A 20,834-nucleotide genomic window follows, 5' to 3' on the forward strand; every position below is an offset into this window, starting at 1 on the left:
TGAAGAGCTATACCAAGCAAATACTAGACAAAAGTCAGAGTAGTTATTTTACAACAAAATACTAAAACCAACTCAAGAAGAAATAGAAAATCAGAAAAAAACAACTGTTAAGTGGAGAGATTGAATCAATAATCAGAAATTCCCCATAAAAGCAAGCCCAGGACCAGATAGCTCCATTGGTGAATTCTAGTAAATATTTACAAACACCAATCCTCAACTTTGAGGACTTCCCTGGCGGCTCAGATGGTAAAGTGTCTGCCTAGAATGCGGGAGACCTGGGTTCAATCCTTGGGTTGGGAAGATCTCCGAGAAGGAAATGGCAACCCACTCCAGTATTCTTGCCTGGAAAATCCCATGGACAGAGGAGCCTGGTGGGCTACAGTCCCATGGGGTCACAAAGAGTTGGACACGACTGAGCAACTTCACTTTCTTTCTCAACTTTGGGGCTTCCTCAGTGGCTGAATGGTAAGAACCTGCCTAACAATGCAGGAGATATGGTTGGGTTCAATCCCTGGGTCAGGAAGATCCCTGAAGAAGGAAATGGCAACTCATTCCAATATTCCTGCCTGGAAAATTCCATAGACAGAGAAACACAGTAGACTATAGTCACTTCATGGGGTTGTAAAAGAGTCAAACACAACTTAGTGACAAAAACAACAAATAACTTCTCAACTTTAATCTAGACTAGTTTCATATTGACTTTATAAACTATCTGACTTAAAGATTTGGATGAAACAATGGTCATACTTGTGCTTGATTTTTCTAAAATAGGACAGTTAAGAATACATACTCACCTTGAGGATTCCTAGAAATCACCCATTACCATCCCTTCCCCTCTACACTCCTATAGCATTATCATCAAACCACCACAAAAATAAAGAGAAATTTTAAAAATAACACGGACAACTATGAATTCATTAATTATTAGGAAGAAGATTTTAAGTTCTGTGGTTTTATAACATTCTTACAATATCTGAATTTTAAAGATCTGCTCCAGAAATTTTTTTTAAATAAAAAGTTTTATTGGAGAAAAATAGAACCACCACGTACACAGGGAAAAGAGCACAAAAATTCAACTGATACAGAACTGAAAGTCACAACTACCCAATGTTGTTTGCGATTACTTTTCCATTTCTTAAATGGCTTCCCTCAAGTTTTAAAACAGTCTTGCCTATTTTTTTCAGCTGAAATAGCATCAGATTTTCAAAACATTAAGAGCCTCAGCGAAGGGACCAGCTTTTAAGATAACAAAGGTGACACCAAGAGTCTTCTAATAGGACCAATTCTACCGAAAAATTCCTGAAGCACATAACTACTGAGTCTGGTAGAACAGTAGCTCAGAGACCATCAGGGATTAGTTAGAACACTGACTTAGACGGTCCAGTATGCAGAGAGGGCAAACAAAAAAGCTGCATTTCCCTGTCAGATGAGTTCATGTAAGAAAACCAACGAGGTGCTAAGAAAATACAGGCAATGGCTGCTCAAAATAATTAAGGCGGCATTCTAAATACCACATATTATTAGACAACAGTGTGTAAATTGATGCAATTAGAAAACAGGCAGCTTAAAAAAAAATATGGTCACAGGTCCTTGAGAACTCAATAAATCAATCAAGAGCAAACACAAGAGCTGAAAGTCTTCTCAGCTGAGGGTTAGGACCTAGGTATTCTTCCCAATAGCTTCAAATAGTCAAGGAAATAAACTGCTGCAAAAAGCATAATAGCAGTTCTGATTTTTCTAAACCAAAACAAAATTTCTGCTTCTCTTCCAAGATCAATTCCCTTCAAAACTTCAAGGAAAAACAAACAAGGAAGCAAAACAAAACCCCAAATACAAAACCAAAAAACCACTGATGGTAAAGAGAAGCTTTTACTCACATTATCAATTTGAAAAAAACAATACTTTTGCTGTTTTCTATGTATGAACAATCCTAGGACATTCCTCTGAAAAGCAGGTGTCCAGTGGCTATGAGAACTCTTTACCTTCAAGCAACTTTGCAAAGAATAAGATCAGCTTAATACAGAATTTGAAATCCCAATGAGGGGGTGTGTGGGGAAAATGAGGAAGGATCTAGTTCTATCTAGGGCTTTAAGGAAGTTAAAATAAGGATAACAGGAAAGACTAATATGCCAACAAAAAAGGAGAGTTGCTGCTGCTGCTAAGTTGCTTCAGTCGTGTCTGACTCCTAGCGACCCCATGGACTGCAGCCTACCAGGTTCCTCCATCCATGGGATTTCCCAGGCAAGAGTACTGGAGTGGGTTGCCAGTGCCTTCTCCAAAGGAGAGTTGAGGTGCTTCCAAAAAAAACTTTGGTAGAGAAAATAGGAATGCTAAATCCCAGGAAGCCTGTAACAATCTACAATTGGTCCAAGTCAAAGACAAAACTATCCAAACAATTTTGAAGTCTAAAGGAAGTTGAAAACTAGTTTTTGAGTTTTTGCTCTTGTAAAAAGTTACAAAATATGGGTTTGGTCTCTTTTGCAATGTTCATATTATATTCATTTTTAATACGAAGAAATAGTTGGGTTTTTCTCTCCTACCATGTTCTTCTAGCACAACTGATCAGCAATTTTCTATTTCAGCTATTTTTATAAGTACCTGTTACTCAGCACAGTAAACTCAGGGCTGAACCATATACACACATCTCATAAATGGAACATTTTAGGATGTGTGTATACAAGACAATATGTAAGCAACTGTCCCTCTACTTGAAAACTTGTTTCCAAATAAAAATTTTAAAAACATCCCTTTCAGTGTAACAGAACATTACTTAGTAAAATATCAAGAGCTATGACAACATATTTTTCTCTTCAAGGGAAATCACAAAACAGGTGAACAATCAAGTCCAGGGTGGTTTTTCTATTTGATAAATACATCCAGAACTCTGTACAGTAAATAAAGTTTGCATGCAGTTTAAGTATCTTTAAATGACATTTTAAGCAAATAAACCTTTTGCTTCATAATTAAATGGTGTATAAGAACCCCCTCCTCCTTCTTTAATAGCCATAAGGACCTCTTCCCCAGTTCCAAATAGGAATCATGAAAACCGGGTACTTTCTTAAAGAGTTTTCTGCACATCATACTAAATAACATGCAAAGAGTTCAACAACATTCTTTTTAAAGGTAAGTATTACTCTTTAAATGGGCATGTTAACCACTGAAAAGTCACTCAACTATTCCCATTACACTGTTTCATTTGGTCATTGGTAGTATAAAAGAATTCAAACAACAACAGGTTAGTTTAGCCACTGGCTATTGTGTATGACAGCAACTGCTTCAAGGCCAACAACATTTTATGCAATGTAATTGTACTGGTTTGGATTTTCTTTGTCTCTTTCCATGTAGTCTCGGTCAATTAGAGATTCTATTCTCTTCTTAAGATCAGCAGGCTGTAAGAGAAGGCAAATTTTCAGTGCATAGTTCATAACCCACTGGCGCAAGCCCCTTTACCAATACTCAATTTAAAAGAAAAAAAAACAACAGCCTTCAAATCTCCTTAATTTTATTTTTTTAAACTTAAATTTATTTATTTTAATTGGAGGCTAATTACTTTACAATATTGTATTGGTTTTGCCATACATCAACATGAATCTGCCACGGGTGTACACATGTTCCCCATCCTGAACCCCCCTCCCTCCTCCCTTCTCCTTAATTTTAAAGAGGAAAGCATGATGAAAATAAATCAGGTTAAAAATGTTTTTCTACTATACATATACTGTCATATCTTGTCCTATTGTTATATAGTACATTCTCTATTTTAAAGAGATCTGCTAAGAACCAGCTATTCTCTGCGCAAATACAAAAGACCATCATAACTTCACACGAAGAACATGTTATAGTTTAAGGAAACAGAATGCTATTAGTTTTGCCAAGATAGTTTGAGAAGATAACCAGATCCTAAATTTGGAAAAAAAGCTGGTTCTCAAAGCCAGGCTTTGTTCCTGTTGTTGTTGAGTAGCCAAGCTGTATTCAACTCTTTGAGACCTAATGGACTGTAGCACACCAGGCTCCTCTGTCCTCCACTCTCAGAGTTTACTCAAATTCAAAGTCAGGTTGCATTTTTATAAATTACAGATATACTATGGAAATCACTATTTACAAGACTACTACAACAAATGGCTTGATAAGTGAAGTTATCATTTCATATTTCAGATCTCTGTATTTCAGGTTTAATGTAAGATTTAACTGTTACTTGCCCAAAATGATTTTAATTTTTAAATTCTCCTTGTTGAGAAATCAATTAAGAAAGCTTATAGCTTGTTTTCAATTGCATTCTTAGCTGTTGGGCAACAAAAGTCCACTGTCTTTTGTATCTAGCCTTAAAGAGAATATAATCTTGCTTGCTAATAGCTTTTCAGATTGTATAAAATGCCTACTTGATCAAGAAAGTTAGAGGGAAAGTAGTTTGATTGGGCAGTCAAAATTTCAGTGAAGTGTGAATTCCAAGGTTTGAAAATCAAAATGACTTGCTCTTAATTATGGCAAAAGACCAAAAATATCAGCATATTTATTATAGTGGTCCTAAAAACTTCCTTAGCTAGCTAGTATCAGTGAGCTCTCTGGCTGGAGGTGAAATGATTGTTAAGGCATAGGATGAGGGTGAGAGTGTGGTCATGAGGAGACAGTATCGTCAGCTAACAAGCATTTGTGTGTCAGGCCCAGTGCTAAGTTTTTACAAGTATCATCTCATTTAAGCTTCACAATAATCCTATGAGGTAAGTACTATTATCATCTCCATTTTACAAAAGAGGAAAACAAGCTCAAAAGGTGAAACAGCCGAGAGTCTATCCAAAGTCTAACAAGTATTTATCATCACAAGAGTCTGGGAACCTTCGAAAACATGAGATACAGCCCAGTACGTACCACATTGTCTAAGGTGCTTTATTACTGGGGATTTATACTGAAACATAGCCATGTGATGACTAATTTTAGTTTGCCAGAACTATCACTAAAGTTTACAAAAAGATGCCTAATGATGACATTATAGAGTTTTATTAAATTGGAATATAATTGCCTGTATGGTTTTTAATGGCCCTTACACAAGCTAACTAAACAGAAGACTTAATTAAAATAACCAAATCTGTCAAATAGCAAGGTATTCTTAGGAGAAAAAATTTTTTTAAGTAACAAAGAAGCTAAAAAAACATTAAAGTGAATAAACTTGAAAATTTCAAGTTTCAGGTATAAGAGCTTTTATAAATTGTTTTCCCCTTTTGTCACAGCTGCCCACATATGCCAACAAAGGTTTCTTTCTCAAAAATCATATATATGAGCATGAGAAATGAAAACTTTTGTCCCTGTAAATAGTCTTGAGGTTTTAGTCAATGTTTTTAAGATTTGTATCTTAAAAATCTAATTTATACATACATATAAAACAATATAATTTTTATATATAAGCAGCTCAGTAACAAAATACTGAAATACCTACCTTGACTGGAAATTTCAACTGGTTGTACACTTCTGAAACAAGGAGATTGTGGCTAAGTGTCTTTCTCATCTTCATAATTCGAACAATTGCAGCATCAATTTGATATTGTCTATCTTGAAATACTCTTTCTGTGGTACTAGCTTGTTCTTCAACCTAATAAAAAAAGTTTTAAACTTAGAAACTGTACCTGAAGTGAAGCCTAAATACTTACAAAAACTGTACGTTTTAGGGCCATGACACAATTAACTTTAAATATGCTGAATTATCAAAAGAAACCTCATAAATACAGACAATGACAAAAAAAATACCCTACAAACATAATTCCTGTTTGTCCTAGTGTCCTGTATCAATGAAGTAATGCCAATTTTAGTTAATAGAAAAATACCATCTTGGTTTTTCTAGAGAGACAGCTGATGAAGAATGTATCATTTCCTTTTACTCTGTTCTCAAAATCTTAATGTGTCACAAGCAGTTGCTGACCAGATTTCTGTATAACATTAGCTTATCTGTAAAAGTGACTGACACTGACATCTGACTCAAACAAAATATGGTACCACCCAGCTAAGCTAATTAGAGTCAAACTTCTTTTTAGAGTCAAACTTTAAAATTTATTTTTATTTTGTAATACATAAATCAGAAATGCACAGTTTAAAAAGCCAGTTAACCAATTTTAATGTTACAGCTAGCATGTTCCTCTTTAGTACTTAAATTAAGAGTAGTTTGGGCTTTTTTATTTTTTGCCACACTGTGCAGTTTGTAGGATCTAAATTCCCTGACCAGGGATCGAATCTATGACCCTTGAAGTGGAAGCACAGAGTCTTAACCACTGGACTGTCCGGGAAGTCCTTAGTTTGGGCAATTTGTAGTCAGCTTCTTTCTGATACAGCATACATGTTTTAAAATGACATGGTAATTTAAGGGAACATCACACCTTTGATGTGAATGTTAACAAGACAGGAACTTGTCTGCAACACTGACCTCTGTGCTATGCTAAATCACTTCAGTCATGTCTGACTCTTTGCAACCCTATGGACTACAGCCTACTAGGCTCCTCTGTCCATGGGATTCTCTAGGCAAGAACACTGGAGTGGGTTGCCATGCCCTCCTCCAGGGGATCTTCCTGACCCAGTGATTAACCTGTGTCTCTCATGTCTCTGGCATTGGCAGGTGGGTTCTTTATCACTAGTGCCACCTGGGAAGTTTAACATGGACCTCTGAAAGTGAAAGTGAAGGTCGCTCAGTCATGTCCGACTCTTTGTGACCCCATGGACTAGACAGTCCATGGAATTCTCCAGGCCAGAATACTAGAGCGGGTAGCCTTTCCCTTCTCTAGGGGATCTTCCCAACCCAGGGATCGGACCCAGGTCTCCCACATTGCAGGTGGATTCTTTACCAGCTGAGCCACAAGGGAAGCCCAAGAATACTGGAGTGGATAGCCTATCCCTTCTCCAGCAGATCTTCCCAACCCAGGAATTGAACCAGGGTATCCTGCATTGCAGGCAGATTCTTTACCAACTGAGCTATCAGGGAAGCCCACATTGACCTCTACCCCATATTAAAACTTTTTCTCAAGTACTACATTAAACCTTGTTGGGATTGAAACCAACTGGTTTCAGCAAATGCAGCAGTTGCTGGTTTCCTTAATAAAAGTTTCTTACAAACTCAAATGACAAAAACAAAATATTTACTGTTGATCAAAAAAGTACTAACTAAATCATTCCATTTTCACCAAGGAAGCTGGCAGAGAAAGAAAAAGAAAATATAATCTTTAGTGCTGGCGAGGGCACAGTGAGACAGGCACTCATGCTATTAGTGTAAATTAATGTATTAAGACTCTTAAAATGTCCACACTCTTTAACCCAAAAGATCTACTTCCATGATAAATTTATAAGGAAAGATCAGAAAGATTAAGATTTAGGTACAGAGATGTACCTTGCTGTTTTATTTATAATCCTAGCAAGTTATAAATTTAACTGCCCAACAATAGACATTGGCTGAATAAATTATTAGAGCTGCATAAAAGAATATTGTGTGGCCATCTCCCACTTTATCAAGATGTTTAGTAGCATGGAAAAATAAAGACCTAAAATACACAAAAAGCAGTATATAAAACTATGTTGAGTATTAGGCCCAACTGTGTACACCCTACCCCCTGCTGCTGCTGCCGCCAAGTTGCTTCAGTCGTGTCTGACTCTGTGCGACCCCATAGACGGCAGCCCACCAGGCTCTGCCATCCCTGGGACTCTCCAGGCAAGAACACTGGAGTGGGATGCCACTGCCTTCTCCCCTACCCCCTGCAAAACCCTGCAAAATTAAATACTGAAATACACTGAGCTAGATACAGGCCCAGATAATATTAATGCTGATGGTGGTATTCTAGGCTAAAATCTTCTCTATAAATCTTTACTATGAACACATATAATTCCAGTACATAAGGATGAGGAGAATGCAAAAAAAAGTACCGTTTCTTTCATCTGAATTTGATTGATCTTTATCCTGAAAAGTTTGTGCTTGAAATCATCATTACAAATGAACTTGTCACCATCTTCAATATCTTTACCCTTTGGATTTTTCGCCAGAACTCTGGCTTTGCCACAGGCCAATGACTGCAATGTTCTCCTTAACTCTCCATCCTCTGAAGAAGAAAGAGTGGTTTAGCTATCTGTTACTAGCACATCAACATGGACAGCTATATTCAACCTCAGTCTAGCTTCTACCCTACCCATCTATTACAATTGTTTCCCTTTTCCTTAAGGTTCATGAACAACATCCTCTTTATCCCATCCAATCGCTTTTTTCCTGGTAATCCTCTAAAGGTTTCAATTATCACTCCATGTGGATCACCATCACACCTTCAGAAATGACATCCCACTTTTCCCTAGTCCCACATTTAAAGTCTACCTCCACCTGGCTCTTTCATGCTCATCAATTTCAGTATGTCCAATATTTCAGTCATCATCTTCCCCATAAAACTGCATCTTCTTTCCAACTGTTAGTCATGAAGCCACCAACCTATTCTGGTGAGAAATCCTGGAATCATCTTTTAACTCTTTCCTCTCCTTCATCCTCCATGTATCCAGTAGTTGCTTCCTTACAGAGGCCTTGTCTCTCTCCTCATTGGCCTCATTGTAGTCTAAGCTCTTTACCCCACAAGCTTCTGGCCTGGAATCTCTTCAACTTCCAAGCTGCCCTACTATCTACTGATTCTCGGCAAGCTGCCCAAATGACTCCTGCCCAAGGTGTGCTCATTCCTTTCTCCATACCTTTTCTCACGGTATTTCCTCCTGCAACATAACTAAAATTTGAAGGCCCAGCTCAAACCCTACTTCCTTCATGAAGGCGCTTCCCACTGTGCCAGTCCATAGTCATCTCTTGCTTCAATGAACTAACACACTCTGTCAAAACCACAGACTAGTACTCACTGGTTGTGAAATTATTTTAAGTGTCATTTCCCCCTTTCCCCATGGTTCTAAGTGCTGAGGAGAGGGATTATTTCTTTAGGGTCCCCCAGACCACTTAATCAAGTGGGCTGCACATAGTGGACACCAAATAATGCTTGCTACAAACCTATTCCAGTAGCCTGCTTGATCTCTTCTAAGCTGAACTCCTCTCCCTCATTAAACATTAGCAGCACCAGTGTTTGAAAAAGAGAGACCTGGAGTTCTTTTTTACCCTGTTGGAGAAACAACAGTGTTTAGCCATCACTTTTTTTAAAAACCACATGAAGATTAATCAAGTAACTAATCTCTTACTGGAAGAGCATTTTTCAATTAGTGGATTTAAAAAACAGATTAACATTATCCAGAAAAGCCAGTATGTTCAATTTTGGAGGGTTTAGGTGTGATCCTACCTAAAATAGGGAGGAAGGATTGAGTGACCTTTCTACAGGTCTTTTGTAAGCCTTATAATTAAAACAGAACAACAAAGTAATGAAAATTAATAACTCAGCTTTATGTGTCATTACACATATTTATTACAGCAGTAAGAAATCACTATTTCAATGCATTTTCAATTTGTCTGATTCAGATTAGTCATGAAAAGCTGTAGGATTTTTTGAAATTAGATATGAGAACTGTTCCCCTTAACACCCACTCTCTTCTCTAGCTCCCAGCAACAAAAAAAGAAGTTTCCTGTCAAAAGTGGCAGCTTGAATTTTGCGTCCACAGGTGGGGAAAGGATGTGGGAGAAAAGTTACTGGTTTTGTTTTGCAGCAGAGCCCAATCAAGTGTGGAAAAGACCACATTCATATACACAGAGCTGTGACAAGCTATCACTATGTCATGCACATATGTAAGACAAAGTTATAAAACACCTTAAAAACCTTCAAGTTAAGAGGGATGATCTCAGTATCAAAGATGAAGATGAAAACTAAGTTGGGGGAATATCCACTTACCTCTTTAAACTCTGCCTTTAGTACGCAGTGTCCTAGAGTTGATTGCCATTGAAGTTTCCTGCCACTATGTTTGCCAAGGTAAAACGTCTTGAAAATCTCCTGAAGTTTTACCATCTACAATAAATAATGCTTTATTTAAGCTCTGTATCCAGTATCACATTCACTACTTTTTTATATTTACATGTGTAAAAATGTGTGGAAGTTTTAAAGACTATACCCAATAGGGCCACTGATCACTTTGATGTAAGGTAATAACCATCAAATTTAATAGTATTAATCAGATTTACCCTCTCTGATCTGTCTGCAATATTTTATCATCCTCTCCTTTAAAAAAAAATTTATTTATAAACAGTTGCAGTATATGGGATATAGTCCCTGACCAGGGATCGAACCTGGGCCCCCTGCATTGGGAGCTGGAAGTCTTAGCCACTGGACCACCAGGGAAGTCCCACCCCCTCTTCTGAAACATTCATCTCCAATGCTTTTTGTGCCTCTGTACCATGCTGGTTCCTTTATCTCACTAGTGTTTCTTCATTAGTTTCCTTCATAGGTTCCTCTTCCTACCACCTACCAATTGTGAGCCTTTTTCAAAGTTCTGCCTTAGGCCTGTTCCTCTTGTTTCCACATTTTCTCTCTTAATGAGGGAGATCTGTTCCCTGGCCTTTTATGATCATCTTCATGAAGGACTCAGTATCTATCTCTCTAGCCTTAACCCCTTTCCTAAGCTTCAGTCTTGGGTTAAGACATTTCCCCAGGAGTTAGGACGGATTTACTCAAGTATCCATCACTCAGCTATCCCACCCTCCAGCCCAGGTAATATACCATCAAGAATTTTTGAGAGTTGGGCAGTGACGGGTACTAATACAATCTGGGGATCTGAAAGAAGAGTCAAGGACATTGGCTCCAAACTCAGGAATTGGCATCTTAAGCTATGCTCTAATGATACTAAGTACAAGAGTAATATAAATAAAAGAATAAAACATTAAAAACACTTGACATTTGGTGTGGGTGTGTTTACACAAACTTTTAAAACAGTAACTCTTACCTCTGGTGGTAAATGAACTTCCATAGGCACATATGTTGGCCAGTAACCCATTGTCAGGATATTCACAGTTAATTCAATATTCCCAGGTACATTCTGGTTCTGCATATACTACAATAAGATCAACACACACTGAGATCTTAAAATATAAAAATGCATACATTTCATGCCATAAAAATGACCCATTCAAGAAGTTCCTCACTGTAAAACTACACGTGAATACTGACCATCTTTAAAATAAAAGACAAAACTATTAAAAGGACTATAAATGAAGCCTATATTAAAAGCGCCAGAGAAGTACACCAGGTAACGTTTTGCTACTATGTACACAAGGATCAGGTGATTCCTTCAGAGGCATTAACAACTTAAATAATTTCTCACATATGACTGGGCTGTTATAGGATTTCTTCTCCATTCTTTTCCCCATACCACCTGCAGTATCCATTTTTGGAGACCCCTATATGGCTTGGAAACCCTGGCAGCAACCCCCCATTCCTCAGCCCACCAGCCAGCCCAAGTGTCTGGTTTTTCACTTGTTCCACTGTGTGTTCGCAGGGAGTGACCTGAAATGGCGGAGGAAGAAGAAGGGGAGAGGGCAAAGCAGGTAAAACCCTATTCTGTAGCTACTACAGAGGACCCATGATCCTACTAACCCTGATCTTTCTCTTGAGCCTTCCACTCTCATCTCTCATCATAACATAGTGGTAAAGAAATCACTGTTAAAACCCTAGGAGAGGAAAATCTATCTTGCTATCACTATTACCTATAATCGTAAATGTTTCAGAACTAGCTTCTACCAACATCTGAACAATATATAGATCTAGCGTTTCATTCCCAAGGTCCCCAAAGGCTTATACAAACACTCTATCACCTCTTCCATCTCCATCACTAGCTCTGAACATGCAACCACCAGTGATTAGATGCTAGAAGCCCTGCTTTCACTAGCTACAGCCTTTCCTGTTCTGACTTCTTCTGCTCAATACATTTCATCTCTATTTTTGTGTTATTTTGGGAGTATATTGAGAATAAATTTTGAAGTAGGTCAAATATACTTACATTTCATTGGTGATTATTTTCTTCTACTGTGACTATCATCTAAGTTGCTATGAAGTATTTATAACAAATACAAGTTTCTACTTATCCTCTTCAGTACAAACCAAAGTAAGGAGACAACTAAATACATTTAAGTAAGTTGGAGGAATTAAGAGTTTAACTCACTTTTACCTGTTTGAACTGAATCATGATGTCTTTAGAAAGTTCCATGTCTTTAAACATTCCTTCAAGTTTGCTGGTGAAAGCAGCTCCACATTCTAGTAAAGATGTTTGTACATTTACAATATTTTAAAGTGGTTAAAAACAAAGAACTTTAGAATTGAAAACATGAAATGTAAAACTTACTTTAGGATGAAATATGGTCTGTAAGTATTCATAAGAATAAAAAAAAGCCTTACCCCAAAGTGTATGCCCCACTAAATCAGAGTCAAATCTTAATCCTGTAGTAACTTTATCTACTTTTTAGGCACAAGATAAATGGGAAATTTTATACAAATGATTAAAAACAAGAACAATGTTTTATTTTTTAAAAAAATCACGACAGCTCTGCATATGTAAATAGGTTGGAAACCTCATGAGCTTACTCAATTTACGTTTTTAATCATATGAACTTACAATGACTGACGAAAGAGGCAACTGACTGAAAGAGTATAAATTAAGCTAATATTTTCTCTCAGAAATTAAAGAAGAAAAGGATCAGAAGAATGACAAACATACCATGTTTAAGTTTGGACAGCATTGATTTTTCAGCATCTACAGATGCACTTTTCCCAACTAAAAGGCGCTTGGCTAAATCTTTCTTATAGAAGGCCTCAAAAACATCCTTACCTATATAAATCATAAAACACAACTCTTATATTCCAATATAAGGTTTTGACACAGTTGACTCAAAATGCTTAATAAATCACACCATTAACCCAAGTCATTTAAATGTACACATTTTATCCAAGTTTTCTAAATGCAAGAAACATTAGAGGTAGATTTTTGTGCCAGACATTTCAAAACTTCTTTGCTGTAAAGAATTAAGACTGAATTTACTTTTCCTTAGAAAAGCTTTAGTTGACTAGTAATTTTCGCATCAGTACTCCTGAGATTAAAATAAGTAGCAAAATTCAAGACTCTTAATAGTGGAAAAGTCGGAGCACAAGGCAATTCAGCAACATTCCTCAAGTACCCCAATAAATTAAATGCAAAGAATTTAATAGAATTTTAAGTATTTAATCCCCAAGTAAATATACCTTACAGGTTGATTTTACTCGCCAGTTTCTCTGTTGAGTGCTTTGTTTTAAAATAATATTAAAACAAAAATACGTACCATATATAAATCTAAATATAATCATAATCTTATCCAACATTTTTTCAAGTTCTTCATCGGTAGCTTCTTTGTTCCCTGCACGAAGCTTTGAATCCACATACTTCGCTAAAATGGGGGAAAAGTTTGTTGTTCAGTGATCATCAGTACCCATGAGGTACTGGTCACTATAAATACCAAACAGGAGTATGATATACTGAGTATTTCAATGTTTTACACGTACACATGCATTTTTTAAAAGTTTCCAAAGTCAGGGAGATCAAGCGACTTGTTCAGCGTCACGGAGTTAAAAAATACAAGAGCTTCAATTCAAACCCAAGTCTTCTGGCTCCAGACCTAATGTACTTTCTATCATACTGATGGGATAAAGAAACTCTGGTGGGGGGATGGTGGTGGAGGTGTTTACAGCCTTGTGCAGGAGTCAAAGTCACTGAAAGACAGTGACTTTGGAATATCTTCTGGAATGTTCATTTTACACTGATGGTAGGCAATATGAAATACTACTTTTCTATTGAAACAAATCAGATACATTACAGAGTAGGAGGCAAAAATTGCAAAAATTTTAAGGGTAAATAGTAAACCAACAAAATTTCATCCTTCTAGTGAAGGATCTTCTCAGGTACCTCCTCCTCTGACCCAGGTGGGGAAAACTGAGAAGAACTGCAGTACACCACACTCTTTACTCTAAATTGGCCCAGATTCCTAGGTTTATTTTCATCTTGAACATTCTTTCTCACTGGCAACTGCAATTTTGTGCTAGCCTTTCCTGTGTGTGGGCTTCTAGAAAAAGTACCCTGTCCCACCTCTAAATTGCTCTAGGCTTGTAAAACAGCTATCAAGCTTTTTATATATAAAAAATAAACAGGGTCCAATGTACTGTCTTACAAAGAAAAACCATGTTTGATAATGTGGGCTTTGAGATATTCTTTAGCATGAAGGACTACTCCTTGCATCCAGCTTCTTAGAAACCACCAACTAAGCAACTAGGAATAAATTAGACTGTTATTGAAAGACATGGCACGAAGATGTTAATATACAAAGCCTTATGAAAGAAGAACATTAAATGGGAAAAGGGAGTGGAAAAATACCTATAAGTTCAGCAGGCTTGTTTGGTCTTTTGTTAATGAATGTTTCAAATGCTTCTTTCATAGCATTGATAAACTTTTCATTCTTCAGGAAACAGATATCAATTATATGGTCAACCTTATCTTTAAAATCCAGCAATTCTTGAACCATGGTTTTATCCTTTTCAGGATTAATTACAATAGTGCTACCAAACGCCTAAAAAAACAGAAATGAATTTTTACTAGAATTTAATTCTCTGCAATGAAAACAATCCCCCAAATCATATTTTAAGTATACACATACCCACATACTTTAAAATTTCAAAAAATTAAATAAAGCAGGTTCTGAAATCAAGAAAAGATAAAGTGATAAAACATCCAGACTGATGCCACTCATCTATAATCACAAGGTAAGGAATAGCCACTGGGTATAAAGTATCATAATGGGGTCTTATTGTAGAAGTTTCTAGGGTTTTTTCCCCTACTTTTAAAGTCAGCTTGAATTTTTTAAAATGGCAATATGCCTTCAGTGTAAGATCAAAGGAAAACATTTGGATCCTTAAAAAGTCCTATTCCTTTTCCCACATTCACTACTATAATTATTGGAGCTAGAAATCACATCAGACATCAAGAAGAGAACTGTTTTATTGTTAATTTGCCACATGGTTATCATTCTCAAGTTGACTGCTCTCAAAACTCCCATTACTTGAAAAACAAAAGGATCTAACAAATAAGAACACACTTATTCGTATGTACTCTAAGTGTACAGATTATAAGCCATGAGAGGAAAAAAAATGGTTAATGTTAATACCTTAATGTATTCAATCCATTGTTGTAAGAGAACCTGAACGCCACCTCGAACTCTACTGAAGAGCTGATACAGGAGAGATAAATCTTGAATTCGGTTTTCATCAAGGAGGTTATTTAAACCTGATTTTTGAAACATTCGGTATTTTAAAAAAAAGTGAACAAAAATGTCAGGTATTTTAATGAAAAAGAAGTTAAAATTATTCTGATACTGGTTTGAACTATGACTAGTCTGTGAATTTTAATACAGAGATGTGCTTTGAATTAAACTCAAAGAGATAATTACCTTTCCAAGTGAAAATTAAATATAGGGAACTTATATAAAAACAAAAATTACATAAAGGTCTGTACCATTTAACATAGTAGATCACATATATAAACCAACTTATAAAAATTGGTCTGTGTAAATATGGTATTCTTGGGCTTCCCTTGTGGCTCAGATGGTAAAGAATCCGCCTGCAATGCAGGAGATCCAGGTTTGATCCCTGGGTTGGGAAGATCCCCTGGAGAAGGGAAAGGCTACCCACTCCAGTATTCTGGCCTGGAGAATTCCATGGACTGTATAGTCCATCGGGTCGCAAAGGGTAAGACATGACTGAGTGACTTTCACTTCACTTTCAAATGCATGTTACAAATACCTCATATGTGCAATAGCCATATTATATTTGTATTACTATACACAGTTATATTTCAGAGTATTGGATAAGGCCTGTGGTATATAAAAATTATGCATCAATAGGCTAAGTTTAAATGAATCCTAAAGTATTTGATTTTCAGAATGAAATAAAAGTATTAACTGCATTAAAGTTCTAAGATATTTTATACAAAAGATGGCTGGAAAGGTAAGACTTTTGCCTATTTGTAACACTGTTAAAGTAAAATTCAGGGTATACTCATATACCACTTAGGATTAATAGACATGCTTGGTTTTATATGCTAGAAACAAAATACTTTAGTGCAAAAAGGAATGCATTTCCTTATTATTTAATATACTTAATATTTATATACTTTATTTAATATTAAATACTTAATGTTGACTGTTTCCTTATTATTATTCCTTATTTAATTTTCCTTAAAAATTAAGAATCCCCAAATTCCTACTGTTTCTTTACTGGAGTTGGTTAAGACTCCTCTCATCTCACTTCTTGTATCTTTAAAGTTAAGGAAAGAGGCACCTCCTGAAAGTTTACTGTGATGAAGGGGGCAAAGCATTGTGTCCTACCTCAGGAATGCAGTAATCTATCAAACCTTTAAAAAGGCAAGCTTTAAAAATGTTTCTACTTGTTTGCTACTATTTTAAAAGTAATCTCTTATTTGTAAATTGCCAATTACCTTTCTGAAGTATTGCTGTTAAGTGTTCTCCTAGAAGTTGTTTTTCCACAGTAGCAATTAATGACTTCCTATAAGGAAAAAAAAAAGTTTAGAATTAGACATTTGATTCTGCTGAAAATTTAGTCTCTCTTGGGGGATAAAAAAAAGTAACTAGCTCACTTTGTTAATTTCAGTATTCCTACTCTTCTGTATAAATTTATTGTGCTCAGTTACTCTACTTTATGCCTACAAGGAAAACATTGTGTATTTCGAAATTTTGGTATATCACAAAATAAATATTTCCATGGTCTTGCCATGGCTGGCTTTTCCTAAACTTCTCTGCTTTTACTAGGAAGTATTTATCTGCTTATAGGAATTCCTTGGCTGGTAATATTTAGGAAAGCAGAGAAATACTTTCTCCTATGAATACTTGCTGAATTTTAATCAGCCTGAAGATGTCAAAGATCACATTAGCTTTTAATACTATTTTTTAATTACATGCTAAACACATATGGACAACCAATAATCAAATCCTTGACTAAACTAATTAAGTAGGGAAAAGAACAACTTGAAGTTTGCATTATGAAAACAACTGTTAAAGTCTTAAGTTTTACCTTAAAATACTAACATTTGGGATGCCCAAAGTGCCTTAAGTGATTCCACAGCACAGATTAAGGCTATTAGGCTGAGCGTGTAATACTTACTGGGTGGTCTGATCTAAGTAAGTAATAAGTCTGTCTGCTTCTTCTTCTAGTCGTTTATTAACATGATGAAGGTATTCAGGAACCTACAAAGATAAGTTTTTTATACATTGTTTTCCTCCCCATAAATCATTTAGTAAATGTCAAGTCCAAAAGATCCTGGGAATAGCCCTGTCAAATGTGACAAGGTTGAATCATATGTAAAATCACATGTAAAATTATAGCAGCATTACTTTTGGAAGATAAATGAAAGGGCAGCTTACGTTCTATAAAAGTAGGGTCTATTATGAGACACAGTGGATTTATTCATCATCATTTTTAAATACCTCTCTTTCCTGCATTAATTTTTGGCCTTCAGCTGCGTACAGTCGGTTAGTTTCTTCCAAAAATCGTTGTTCAAAAGAATCCTGATAAATCTGGGATAGGGTAACAAAGTAAAGAAGCTCAATTATTCAATAAATGTTTATGAATGTCTCCATGTGAACAGCATTATGAGTCTGGCTTTTTTAAAGTTTTTTTGGCCGCACCATGGGGTTTGTGGGATCTTGGTTCCCTGAATAGGGATTGAACCCAGGCCCCTCAGCAGTGAGAGCATGGAGTTCTAACGACTGGACCACCAGGAAATTCTGTGTTTGTTTTTTAAACATCAGACTAGGTACAGCAATCAGTTCTATAGTAAGTGAAATAGTTAACTTACTTGCAAATCAGAGAGCATGCTTAGAAGGCTTCGGAGTAAACTTCTATCAATTGCTTCACCATTCCTCTCCCTCTCAATCAAAAGAAGAATGCCATCAATTGTCTTATTCTGGACTTTCTGATCACTTATAATATGAGCCCTAAATAATTCCAGTCCCATGTCCCTAAAATAAAAAAAAAATACACAAAATCTAAATTAATTTAAAACGATACCACTTCTGGAGAAGCTTGGTTAACTTCTCGCCACATGTTAATTAGGGTTCCAGGCTTTGAAGCAACAACGGTAGAAGTATAAAATCCACATATTTAATTTTAAATAATATTATTAGATTAAAGCATACAGGAAACTCATTGTCTTTAATGAGAACTGAAGCTAAATTCCCATCTTCCTCCATAACTAAGTTTTATTGATTTATTTCCTTTGGTGGATTTCTTCCTTGGTCAAATCAAGAGACAAAATTAGTTCAAAGCTATAAAATGGTCTTCACTGTACTTGTAATGAAGGCTTAATTGCTCATTTGTCATCTGCCTTCAGTACTCAAAAATCAGTGAACTCTGATAATTGCTGTAGGTAAATGCTAGGCACATGGTGCAGGCAAGAGCTCATTATACTCTTCTATTTTTGTGTATACATGGAATTTTCCCTAATAATGTTAAAAGATAATGAGTGAACTCTTGATCAGCAACAAAATGATGCATATTCAGACAGTCCAGAGCAAACTTCAATCCTTTTGGCTAACAAAAAAACTTCTTCATAAATTTTTGTATACTCAGGGAATGTTAGCTATGAATATTAGCAGAGAAGACATAAATAAGAAGGTTAAACTGCTATAAATACAAGTCTAGAAGCTAAATGTGAGTTTTTAGGAGAATATTCCCTGTATTACTCTCTTCTATTAGTGTAATTAAGATTTGACTATGATTTGTTAACATATCTTTTCATAATTTTTTTTCTTGCATCCTTACCAAATGGATGGTAGCATTGAATTCTGAAGAACATAAGTCCTATCCAGAAACAAAAAGATGCTCCTGATCATGATCTGTCAATGAAAAAAAGAATCAAACAATTTTTTATATGTTGTGAAGCTGATATATATTATAAAAGAAGACTGCACGGTTTACTTGTATATATACTAGACTACTAGGATCAAACATACAGATTAACACATCTGAGAATATGCCCATACCATTTTTAATTAAACTATTAATAAATCTTAACTCTTGCTGTAGTTTCTAGGGAAAAAAAGACACTTAAAATGGTCTATGACCTCTTTGCAACTTGAAAATTAACTAAAAATCAAAACAGAATCAAGGGGCATATAATTTTTCCTCAGCAACAGTTCTCAGGGTGAAACTCTTAAAATTGTACACGTGGGATTTCGGGTGTGTGGGATGGATTTTAAGATTTTAACTTGCAGAATATAAGGTTTAATATAATACCAGATTGGGAAAAAGGAAAGGTTGTGATGTGAATAAGCTAAAGTGCAGGACCAGTAGGCACTTTGCTAGGTAACCAAATAACAGGTGGGATAGCCATTAAGACTGACAAAATGTAACACTTATTTCTAGTGCTACAAAAATAAAAATGATTCTAAGGTATAAGTCATTCTAAAATACTGGTTTACCCATAACTTGCCATTTTAAAGTAGAAAACTCAACCAAAATTAGTTTTAAGTCCCCCATTGCAAAACTTTTAAAACTAATATTCTTGTATTTGAAGAAACTTATTTTAACTACAATATTTAACTGAAATGTAATACTTTTTGCCATCTTACCATCTGCCTACAATGGTTCTGCCAACATCTATCAATCTTCTTCAGAAAAAGAACACTATCCAAAGAGTCTGTGAGATACACGTTAAGGATATTTTAAAAATGCTCAGGACAAGTAATACATGCAATGTTTAAGAGCACATTTGTCTTAAATATGGAAAGCCCTACATATTAAATGAAACTAAATAGTACTTATAGAACAAAATGTTACTTCTTAAACTGTAAAAACATGTTAGAGTCCATTCAGAAAGAAAAAAACCTTTAAAAACAAGTCTTAGGGACTCCCCCGGTGATCCAGTGGTTAAGACTGTGCTTTCACTCCAGGGGCCATGAGTTTGATCAATCTATGGTTGGGAACTAAGAACCCACATGCCACAAGGTCAAAACAAAACAACAAAAAGCAAGTCTTAGATGTAATTGAGCACTGTGTTTTCAGTTCATTATTTCCTGATTATCTTTCCTCAAATGGAAATTTGTGAGGACAATAAGAGTAAAGACATAAAGAAATTTTATTTACGTTAGTGGTACAATGTAGATTTGGACCCTAATTAGAGGTAAAAAGTGAAATTTTACGTTTCCCTAGAGGCAAGATGAACAAAACCCAACAAATCTACAAAACATAGGCATTCCATTTTAAGCTGGTTTAAAAAGTGAGGGACAGAGGGAGGAAAAGATGAAAATACAAGGTTTTTTTGTTTTTAAAAGGATATTCTCTGAACTGATGAATCTGTGCTTTGATGTGATCTTCACAAATCTGTCTCAGCTGTTTGTACAAGTTTGCAGAAATCTTGTAAGAACAGAGATTTTCCACAGCCTGCAAAATTAAACACATACTTTCTTAAGGAGTGAATGTATCTCTGTATATATATTTCTTGATTATTTACATCTAATTCCTATTATTTGTTATTTCTACCATGTTAACTTATTAAAAAGGATGTCATCCATTTAAAACACAAGGTAAAACCACCAAATATCAATGCAATTAGTGAACTTTTTTCATAACCAGTGTAGTATACCACCCCTCCCCAAATCTGTTTATTCTGGCAGTACAGTTTAAGTATGGGGGGAATCAAGCCAAATTCTCCACTTGTAAAGACACTGAATTTATAACAACTGCTACATATAAACTCTGTCTTATTCATAAAAATGTTAATTGTTTTTCTAAGCAGAATTCCATTTTGAGTTTGAAAAATAATTTTACCAACTGTTTATTAGATAGTTTGGGGAGAAGGGAAAGGCTACCTACTCCAGTATT

General features: G+C 35.7%; 1 protein-coding gene across 4 annotated transcripts in view; it reads right to left on the reverse strand.

The window, feature by feature from the left end:
* Nucleotides 1-1,000: 1,000 nt before the first annotated feature.
* The window catches only part of CUL4B (cullin 4B), a 32,405-nt gene continuing 12,571 nt past the window's right edge, over nt 1,001-20,834 (reverse strand). For 2 of the 4 annotated variants that reach the window (XM_060407636.1, XM_060407638.1), the window contains 18 exons: nt 20,289-20,393; nt 19,583-19,651; nt 18,774-18,847; nt 17,809-17,971; nt 17,438-17,527; nt 17,115-17,197; nt 16,432-16,499; nt 15,104-15,222; nt 14,317-14,509; nt 13,232-13,336; nt 12,634-12,744; nt 12,088-12,173; nt 10,867-10,974; nt 9,822-9,935; nt 8,996-9,101; nt 7,891-8,063; nt 5,429-5,581; nt 1,001-3,389 (listed from right to left, as the gene is read on the reverse strand). In XM_060407636.1, coding sequence (XP_060263619.1) covers nt 3,294-3,389; nt 5,429-5,581; nt 7,891-8,063; nt 8,996-9,101; nt 9,822-9,935; nt 10,867-10,974; nt 12,088-12,173; nt 12,634-12,744; nt 13,232-13,336; nt 14,317-14,509; nt 15,104-15,222; nt 16,432-16,499; nt 17,115-17,197; nt 17,438-17,527; nt 17,809-17,971; nt 18,774-18,847; nt 19,583-19,651; nt 20,289-20,393 — 2,016 coding nt within the window. In that variant the 3' untranslated portion in view covers nt 1,001-3,293. Of the gene's footprint in view, nt 3,390-5,428; nt 5,582-7,890; nt 8,064-8,995; nt 9,102-9,821; nt 9,936-10,866; nt 10,975-12,081; nt 12,174-12,633; nt 12,745-13,231; nt 13,337-14,316; nt 14,510-15,103; nt 15,223-16,431; nt 16,500-17,114; nt 17,198-17,437; nt 17,528-17,808; nt 17,972-18,773; nt 18,848-19,582; nt 19,652-20,288; nt 20,394-20,834 lie in introns of all 4 variants that reach the window. The other 2 variants (XM_060407635.1, XM_060407637.1) reach the window with 1 other exon arrangement.

The sequence above is a fragment of the Ovis aries genome, chromosome X (genome assembly GCF_016772045.2).
Source record: "Ovis aries strain OAR_USU_Benz2616 breed Rambouillet chromosome X, ARS-UI_Ramb_v3.0, whole genome shotgun sequence".
Taxonomy (NCBI): Eukaryota; Metazoa; Chordata; class Mammalia; order Artiodactyla; family Bovidae; genus Ovis; species Ovis aries.